Source organism: Salmo salar, chromosome 01 (assembly GCF_965601325.2).
Source record: "Salmo salar chromosome 01, fSalSal1, whole genome shotgun sequence".
Lineage (NCBI taxonomy): Eukaryota > Metazoa > Chordata > Actinopteri > Salmoniformes > Salmonidae > Salmo > Salmo salar.
In genome coordinates, this window is record NC_138291.1 from 163,161,512 (window position 1) to 163,171,956 (window position 10,445).

The 10,445-nt window shown below is 45.5% G+C and overlaps 1 protein-coding gene across 2 annotated transcripts in view; it reads right to left on the reverse strand.

Moving 5' to 3' along the window:
• LOC106568602 (disabled homolog 2-interacting protein) overlaps window positions 1-9,320 on the reverse strand; it is a 242,985-nt gene extending 233,665 nt beyond the window's left edge. For both annotated transcript variants that reach the window (XM_014139089.3, XM_014139084.3), the window contains exon 1: window positions 9,082-9,320. In XM_014139089.3, the coding sequence (XP_013994564.1) occupies window positions 9,082-9,172 (91 nt within the window). In that variant the 5' untranslated portion in view covers window positions 9,173-9,320. The remainder of the gene's footprint in view (window positions 1-9,081) is intronic.
• Window positions 9,321-10,445: the final 1,125 nt, after the last annotated feature.

Here is a 10,445-nt window from a genome sequence, read left to right on the forward strand (position 1 = left end):
AGTTCAAGGGGGCCGAATACTTTCGCAAGGCACTGTATTTCACCGAATAGATATGGGAGTTTATCAAAATTGGATTTGTTTTCTAATTCTTTGTGGATCTGTGTAATCTGAGGGAAACATATGTCTCTAATATGGTCATACATTTGGCAGGAGGTTAGGAAGTGCAGCTCAGTTTCCACCTCATTTTGTGGGCAGTGTGCACATAGCCTGTCTTCTCTTGAGAGCCAGGTCTGCCTACGGTGGCCTTTCTCAATAGCAAGGCTATGGTCACTGAGTCTGTACATAGTCAAAGCTTTCCTTAAGTTTGGGTCAGTCACAGTGGTCAAGTATTCTGCCACTGTGTACTCTCTGTTTAGGGCCAAATAGCATTCTAGTTTGCTCTGTTTTTGGGTAAATTATTTCCAGTGTGTCAAGTAAGTATCTTTTTGTTTTCTCATGATTTGGTTGGGTCAAATTGTGGTGCTGTCCTGGGGCCCTGTGGGGTCTGTTTGTGTTTGTGAAAAGAGCCTCTGTGCCAGCTTCCTTAGGGGACTCTTCTCCAGGTTCATCTCTCTGTAGGTGATGGCTTTGTTATGGAATATTTGGGAATCGCTTCCTTTTAGGTTTTTGTAGAATGTAACATCTCTTTTCTGGATTTTGATAATTACTGGTTATCGGCCTAATTTTGCTCTGCGTGTATTATTTGGTGTTTTACGTTGTACACAGAGGATATTTTTGCAGGATTCTGCGTGCATAGTCTCAATTTGGTGTTTTTCCCATTTTGTGAATTCTTGGTTGGTGAGTGGACCCCAGACCTCACAACCATAAAGGCCAATTCAACTATTTTTAACCAGATCCTAATTGGGATGTCAAATTGTATGTTATTTTTGATGGCGTAGATGGCCCTTCTTGCCTTCTCTCTCAGATCGTTCACAGCTTTGTGGAAGTCACCTGTGGCACTGATGTTTAGGCCGAGGTAGGTATCGTTTTTTGTGTGCTCTAGGTCAACGGTGTCTAGATGGAATTTGTATTTTGTGGTCCTGGCAACTGGATCTTTTTTGGGCCTACAGCAGCACCTAGATCTTCTGCACAGATTCTGTCAGACCTGGGCCCTGACAGTAAATCTCAGTAAGACAAAAATAATGGTTGGGGACAGAAGTGCCAGATCATCAGCAAACAGTAGGCATTTTAACTTCAAATTCTCGTAGAGTGAGGCCGGGTGCTGCAGACTGTTCTAGTGCCCTCGCCAATTTATTGATATATATATTGAAGAGGGTGAGGCTCAAGCTGCATCCCTGTCTCACCACACGGTCCTGTGGAAAGAAATGTGTGTATTTTTTGCCACTTTTAACAGCAAACTTGTTGTTTGTGTACATTCATTTTATAATGTTTTTCTCCCAACACCGCTTTCCATCAATTTGTATAGAAGACCCTCATGCCAAATTGAGTCAAAAGCATGAGAAGACTTTGCCTTTGTTTATTTGTTTGTCAATTACATTTTACATTTACATTTTAGTCATTTAGCAGACGCTCTTATCCAGAGCAAGTTACGGTAGTGAATGCATACATTTCATACATTTTTATTTATTTATTTATTTTTTCATACTGGCCCCCCGTGGGAATCTAACCCACAACCCTGGCGTTGCAAACACCATGCTCTACCAACTGAGCCACAGTTGGGTGAATACGTGGTCTGTCGTACAGTAATTTGGTAAAAAGCCACTTTGACATTTGCGCAGTACATTGTTTTCATTGAGGAAATGTACAATTCTGCTGTTAATGATAATGCAGAGGATTTCCCCAAGGTTGCAGTTGACGCATATCCTGCGGTAGTTATTGGGGTCAAATTTGTCTCCATATTTGTGGATTGTGGTGATCAGTCCTTGGTTTCAAATATTGGGGAAGATGCCAGAGCTGAGGATGATGTTAAAGAGTTTAAAATCATCTCTCGCTCTCTCTTTCTCTCTGGGGTAAGAGACAGGAATAGGAGGGTCTGTAGTGGATGAGTTTAGTAAGCATAAACTTTTGAATGTGGTGTTCTTACAGGGAACCCACAGTGATAGTGGTAATAAGGCAGTGTGGGGCATGGAGAGGGAGGGGCAGTATTTAATTAGTCATGGATCAAATGTAAGTGCAGGATTAGCAGTTCTGTTCTTATCGGGCCTAGACCTTAAAGTAATATCTACCTCAGAGGTGGATAAAGGGCGGTTGTTGATGGTCATAGGGGGTTTACTTTTCTGTTTCTTAATGTCTATGCTCCTAATAGGGAGCTGACCGGGTGCAGCTATTTAAGAAGCTTAGACAGGACCTACGGGGGGGGACGAACGACTAGAACTGTACAACATATTACACACTAGATAGGAATTGGGCGGAAGCTCATCTACAGTCGGGGGTGGTATTAAACGATACGTTGAAATAGCATGGAAATAGATGTGTAGAGGGACAGAAATCAGGGAGGCAGGATCTATACAAGGGTGAAAGTAGTGGAAGGGAGGATTAGTGCAGCAACGCTGGATAGGATCTATGTCAGTAAGGGAAGCTGTAACAGGGTTATGGACTCCCAGATCTGCCCTAGTGGCATCTCAGATCATCACATGGTAACAGTTGATTACAGAGCAGGCTGGTTGGAGGAGCTATAGTAGGACGTGCTCATTGTAATGGCTGGAATGGAATCAATGGAATGGTACCAAACACATCAAACATTAAACACACTGTGCTTCTACATCTGCATTGCTTGCTTTTTGCGGTTTTAGGCTGTGTTTCTGTATAAGCACTTTGTGACATCTGTAAAAAGGGCTTTATAAATACATTTGATTTGATTACATTGATTCCATTCCAGCCATTACAATGAACCTGTCCTTCTATAGCTCCTCCCACCACCCATATATTATTTTATTTCACCTTTATTTAACCAGGTAGTGTCACGTCCTGACCAGCAGGTGGAGTAGGTGTACAAGTGTTGGTCAGGGCGTGGCAGAAGAAGTTGGGTTTTCTTTGTTCGGTCTAGGTTGGGTGTTTCTATGTAGAGGTAATTGGGGTGGACTTCCAATTGAAGGCAGCTGTGTGGTGTTGCCTTTGATTGGAAGTCCTATATTAGTTGGGTGTGTTTGTCTGTGTGTTTGTGGGGAATTGTTGTGAGCACTGCTTTTTTTTGGTTTAGCCTGCTGCACTGTCATTTCGTGAGTACTGTTCATTGTTTTGTTTATTGGTTTTTTCAGTGGATGCTTTACTCTTTTTTTTAAATTAAAATATGAGCATCCATATTCCTGCTGCGCCTTGGTCGTCCTTTCAACAGCACCATGGATTATGTGACAGGTAGGCTAGTTGAGAACAAGTTATCATTTGCAACTGTGACCTGGCCAAGATAAAGCAAAGCAGTTCGACACATACAACAACACAAAGGTTGAGATTATTGGTTGAGACTTGAAAAGGGAGGAAAGCTGAGTTTGAGGCAATGGTGGAAGGTGGGCAAAACACAAATAAGGGTGTTTTGCCAGCAGTACTCTGCCCATGGGACAGCTAGGATAAGGTTTACTATGCAGAGGTTAGAGAAGGATATTAGAGACATTTCTGCCTTACTGGGCAGCAGAACTCAGTGTCAGAGAGGGAGTTAGGGCTAAGCAGATGGGTTCCTTTTTACAGGATCAGGTGAAGGGTGCACTTATTAGAGCACGGATTGCCACCCTGACTGACATGGATGCTTCGAGTGTGTTTTTCTTCAACCTGGAGAGGAAGTCGGCACAGCAGAAGCAGATGTTCCATCTACGGCGTCACTCAAGTTGTCTGATCTCGGATCCAGTGGAGATGACGAGGATGACTATGGACTAGAAGTCAGACCTCTACGGAGACTGCAACACTCATCCTCAGTGTGCTCAGGAGACTCTGCAGACGTTGCCTTTGCTTGAGCCAGAGTGCTGGGCTGGATAGTGATCTTTCATTTCAGGAACTAACAGCAGTAGCAGTGCGATGGGGGTCGATGGACTAACAGCTGAGTTTTATAAACGTTCCTGTGGTGTACTGGGAGGGACCTCTTGGAGATCTTTCGGGAGTCCTTTGAGAACTCTGTACTACCAGTCAGCTGCTAGCGGGAAGTACTGTCTCTACTGCTGAGAAAGGGGGACTTAACTCTATTAAAGAACTGCAGGCGGATGTCGTTGCTCTTCTTGGTTTAGAAAATACTGTTCAAGCAAATTGGCTGAAAGGTTGTTTAGACACCATAGTTCACAGGGACCAGGCATACTATGTGCCTGGGCAGACAATGGAACACTTGTTTATTTTGAGAGATGTGATAGACATCAGTACAATGTATGATCAGGATCTGGGACTCTTTTCGATCGATCAAGAAAAAGCTTTTGATAGAGTGTGTCATGTGACTCATGACTTTATGTTTAAGACCATGGAATTGTTTGGCCTGGGTAGCGGGTTTAAATCATGGGTCAAGCTACTGTACTCTGGGGGCTTCTGATATCGTAAAAGTGGGGGGTGGGCTGAGCCGGCCAGTCTCAGTTAGGAGAGGGATACCGCAGGGGTGTCCACTCTTGGGTCATCTCTACTGTTTAGCCATAGAATCACAGCTGTGTAGGCTGCGGGAGAGGCTGCAGGGGTTGTCAGTTCCAAGGGCAGTAGGTGGGGAGACGGTTTCATTGTCGGCTTATGCTGATGATGTAACAGTATTTGTTAAAGGGGAGGGAGATGTAGAAGAGGTTAGCAGGGTTCTAATGTTTGAGGGGGCGGTATCAACTAAGGTGAACTGGGAGAAGAGTGAAGGTCTGATTATGGGGAGATGAGTCAGAGCAGGATCTCCTAGTCTTCCTGGGGGGCTACAGTGGGTCATAGCAGGATCTCCTAGTCTTCCTGGGGGGCTACAGTGGGTCAGAGCAGGATCTCCTAGTCTTCCTGGGGGGCTACAGTGGGTCAGAGCAGGATCTCCTAGTCTTCCTGGGGGGCTACAGTGGGTCAGAGCAGGATCTCCTAGTCTTCCTGGGGGGCTACAGTGGGTCAGAGCAGGATCTCCTAGTCTTCATGGGGGGCTACAGTGGGTCAGAGCAGGATCTCCTAGTCTTCATGGGGGGGCTACAGTGGGTCAGAGCAGGATCTCCTCGTCTTCATGGGGGGCTACAGTGGGTCAGAGCAGGATCTCCTCGTATTCATGGGGGGCTACAGTGGGTCTCTCTCTCTCTCTCTCTCTCTCTCTCTGTCGCTCTGTCTGTCGCTCTCTCTCGCTCGCTCTCCCTCTCCCTGTATATCTTTCTCTGTCTCTCTTGTTTGTTCTCTCTCTCTATTTCTCTCCTCAGCCTCTCTGTCAGTGAAGTTCTACAAAGTGTGTAGTTGTACACCACTATATTGTGTCCCATCTTACTCATAAATCTGCAGGGTGCAAAGCAAATGTTCAAACAGTCATTTACTGCCCGGCTCCCAAACCAGCAGGAGCCCATTTACACTTAAAATAAGTTACAAATTACAGATCACAATCACTAGGGTGTAAGGAAAACATGAAAGTATGTCACAAAGATTAGTCTCCGATTGGCACTCGCCTCTCTCCCTCCCAAAACTCTAGCATCCCAGGGACAATGTGAGGCACAAAGCAATCCCAAAAGGTTAAATAAATATGAGAAAGGAACATGAGCGATGCTGGGATGGGTTGTCAAGTGTGTCTTGTGATGTTTTAGCTATTCTAAGATGGCAACCTCAGGCCACCAGCCTCATGGGCAGGGAGTGTTTTCTTGTCAGGTCATGTGGTCACTGGTCAGGAAAAACTAGTCCACAATCATAGGTCAGGTTTACTTTCTGTAGCTGTGTAGTGTAGCTCCCCTTCAACTCAACAAGTGCACGTTTCTTAAAGTCCAAAAGCCAATACGTTTCATATTAATCTCATTGATAATAGTGATGAATAGTGTAGTTGCCAACAGTTCAGATGGATCAGCTGCTTCTATAAGTGGAAGCTGCCCTGGCCTCATGAATCAAGTTTAGCCCACTAGCAAGGATAAACAATACCAAAAGAGAAGCTTGTTATTACGACTTGTTGGACCTGCATGTGAGAGAGGGACTGGACTGGATTGGCAGCAGTGGTTTTGTGTTTGCTGTTTAGTCCAAATCATAACTTCTGCAGAGTGTCGAGTTAGAACAAATAAAGAGGTACGATAATAATATTGTAGAGAGTATGCGCTAAAAACATTAAAAAATGTTACTTATGACTCTTTCATCTCTGTATTGGGCCAATAGGGTAGGTGTTTATAGTGGGCTGTTGCTAAGTGCTACAGTCTGTCACTCTACAGGTTGGAGATTACAGGGGACTGCAGGGTTGGAGACTACAGGGGACTGCAGGGTTGGAGATTGCAGGGGACTGCAGGGTTGGAGACTACAGGGGACTGTAGGGTTGGAGACTACAGGGGACTGCAGGTTGGAGACTGCAGGGGACTGCAGGGTTGGAGATTGCAGGGTACTGCAGGGTTGGAGACTATAGGGGACTGCAGGGTTGGAGACTACAGGGGACTGCAGGGTTGGAGACTATAGGGGACTGCAGGGTTGGAGACTACAGGGGACTGCAGGGTTGGAGACTACAGGGGACTGCAGGGTTGGAGACTACAGGGGACTGCAGGGTTGGAGACTGCAGGGGACTGCAGGGTTGGAGACTACAGGGGACTGCAGGGTTGGAGACTACAGGGGACTGCAGGGTTGGAGACTACAGGGGACTGCAGGGTTGGAGACTACAGGGGACTGCAGGGTTGGAGACTGCAGGGGACTGCAGGGTTGGAGACTGCAGGGGACTGCAGGGTTGGAGACTGCAGGGGACTGCAGGGTTGGAGACTGCAGGGGACTGCAGGGTTGGAGACTGCAGGGGACTACAGGGTTGGAGACTACAGGGGACTGCAGGGTTGGAGACTACAGGGGACTGCAGGGTTGGAGACTGCAGGCCAGGTGAAATGGAATGGAAAGGGAGTTGGTTTAGAAATCTGTTTATCAATGATGTGTTTATGTATTGTACCTCAGCCTTCCGTCTCCAGGTTTTATAAACAAGATGAGACAGTTATTCTGCCGAGGCAAAGTGCTCCCTCAGACTAGGGTCAGATGGTTTCCCAGACCCAGATTAAATGTAGTCCTCCTACTTTCAGATGAGATTCTCCATTGATAATGCTTTCAAGTCCAGGAGTGAACTTAATCAGGGTCTGGGAAACCAACACCTAAACTGTTACTCCAATGTAAAATAAAACATAACAAACTCTCCTTAACCTTCTATCTTCTTCTAGCCTAGACTACACAAGGAGAGCTGGAAGCCTGGCACACAAGGCTACTGTTTACCTAGCAATATTACCCAATCCACACACAGTGACACTGTAGATGGAGACCAATAACATAGCGTAGCAGTGATTTTAGATAACACCTGAAACACACCAAACTAAGGGAGACATCTTGAACTGCAACAGCTGGTTAAAGTCTCGACACATCAACTTCCTCCCTCTCTCTCTCCAAGTCAACTGTCCGTTTGAGACCATCAGGGAGCCAGAGGTCAGCTGCGATAAATGTACAGAGACAGAGGCTTGTCCTGGGGCGGAGAGCGGTGAGACTGTGTAGCTCAGTAAGCAGACTAAGACTTTGGCAGTAAGAAGTTACAGTATGTCTCCTCAAAATATGTTCTACGTTGACTCATTCTTCTAACCACAGCACAGTCTCTTCCAATGGGCTGAGAACGGTACACACACACACACACACACACACACACACACACACACACACACACACACACACACACACACACACACACACACACACACCCTGAAAATAAACTAAATGTCTTGCCCTGCTAATCAAACACACTTGTTACTGTTTAATTGTCCCTGCGTGGGCATAACAGTTAAAAAACAGAGGGAAAGAGTGAGGGAAGGAGAGGAAAAGTGAGGGAGTGAGAACACACTGTGATACACATTTTAAATCCTCTTGGATTTATTTCTGTACATAACTAATTCTTTCTCTTTCTCTCGCCCTGTTTGTCTTGCACTCATTCTCTCTGTCTTTCACTCACACGTACACCCACACACTCCAACACCCACACACTCCAACACCCACACACTCCAACTCACACACACACACACAGTTATCGGGATTCACATAAGTATCAAATGAACGTAGTGCTTTTGAACTGAAACAGTACACCCACAGAGTTCTCACATCTGCCACACTAAATTATTCTGTTCACAGTCACTGTTCAAAGGGAACAGACAGGAGACAGGCAGCCTCAGCCAAGACCAAGGCTCGAAAGAACAACAACACAGGAGAGAAAAGACAGAGAGAAAGAGGTCTCCTCTCCTCTCTTCTCTGTTCATTCCCACTATATGCTCGCAAGGGTGTCAAACTCATTCCACGAGGGCAGAGTGTCTGCGGGTTTTTGGCTTTTCCTTTCAGTTAAGAATTTGACAACCAGAACTAGACAACTAGACAATCCTTACTGATTAGTGACCTTAATTCATCAATCGAGTACAAGTGTGGAGCGAAAACCCACAGACTCTCGTCCCTCCGTGGAATGAGTTTGACACCCCTGCGAGCATATAGTGGGAATGAACATAAAACACCCGTACGTTTACTATTTCGTCAGTCAGAACCTCTCCTATTATTTTGGGTGTGCGTCATCTTGTGCTTTTCACTAGACATTTAACGTGAGAAATCAAACTTGATCCAGATCCACAGTGACACTGTAGATGGAGACCAATATAATAGCGTAGCAGTGATTTTAGATAACACCTGAAACACACCAAACTAAGGGAGACATCTTGAACTGCAACAGCTGGTTAAAGTCTCGACGCATCAACATCCTCCCTCTCTCCAAGGCAACTGTCTGTTTGAGACCATCAGGGAGCCAGAGGTCAGCTGCGATAAATGTACAGAGACAGGGGCTTGTCCTGTCTTGTAACAGAGAGAGGAAAATCCCCTGACTGGCCTCTCTTCCTGGTTCGTTCTCTCTCTCTCTCTCTCTCTCTCTCTCTCTCTCTCTCTCTCTCTCTCTCTCTCTCTCTCTCTCTCTCTCTCTCTCTCTCTCTCTCTCTCTCTCTCTCTCTCTCTCTCTCTCTCTCTCTCTCTCTCTCTCTACAAACACACTCACTCACTCACCAGCGTGCCCCTCCTGTTGTATTGTGCTGGTGTCGGGTCCTGGCTCCATGTCGGGCTTCACAGGTTGTGTGAGGGTTACAGTAACAGACATGACCTAGCCTAGGGCAGATAGAGAGCTCTGCTACTGTCTCCCTGTACAACATACACTCTGCTATGTTCTCTCTCTCTCTCTCTGCTCGCCCCTACAGTCTCTGAGCTGAGCCAAACCAAGGCTGCTGTGTTACATCTGTCTCTCTCACTGCCTCTATGGAGAAAGAGAGAGGGGAGGAAGGAAAATAAAGAGAGAGAGGGACCAGCAGTCTGCCTTTTCCACAATGTTCTCTCTCACTCTCTGATCTTAAAGATACAGTGTCACTTTTCTTTTGAACATCAAAATGACAGTGATACTCGGCACTAATGACGTTTGGCATCTCTGTGTGTGTCTGTCTGTGTCTGTGTGTGTGTCTGTGTCTGTGTGTGTGGTGTGTGTGTGTGTGTGTGGTGTGTGTGTGTGTGTGTGTGTGTGTGTGTGTGTGTGTACTGAATGTGTTGGTGAGAGGGAAAGGGGCAATAGAGCTTTTGGGGAGTCCTTTAACCATTAAGTCCTCTTCTAGAGCAACTGGTTCAGCCCATATAACTCGTAGATAATACAGAAATTCCTGAGAGGGGTTTGAGTTTCCCTGAGAGGAGTTTGAGTGTCCCTGAGAGGGGTTTGAGTGTCCCTGAGAGGAGTTTTAGTGTACCTGAGAGGAGTTTTAGTGTACCTGAGAGGAGTTTGAGTGCCCCTGAGAGGAGTTTTAGTGTACCTGAGAGGAGTTTTAGTTGCTAAAATTCTAATCGTTCGCTTAACTTCAGTTTAAGTGAACAAAATAAGCAGTCATTGTGTAGAGAATCATTGTACTATATATTTAAACTGCTGTGAAATATATTTTCCATAACCAAAAATATTGTATTTTCAGCTGTCTGAAGCTGGTGTACAAAACCGAAAGTAAAAGATGCAAAGATGAAACGTAATAATGGGAAGCATAGAAATAGAGCACATAGAACAGATATACTGTTTCTTAGACTTGCTTTCAATCAGAATGAAAGATCTATAACTCACATATCTATGTGAATTTGATCGGGCCGTCCAAAAAGTTTGTACATTGTAGCTTTAAGCACTCTCAAATATACACTGAGTACATCATTGAGAAACAATCACTTCCTAATATTGAGTTGCACCCCATGTTGACTCCAATGCTCCCACAGTTGTGTCAAGTTGGCTGGTAGTGGATCTCTACTCTGAATAGCTTGTTTCATCTCATCCCACAGATGCTCAATTGGATTGAGATCTGGTGACTGGGCAGGCCACTGCAGTAGGCTGAATTCACTGTCATGTTTAAGGA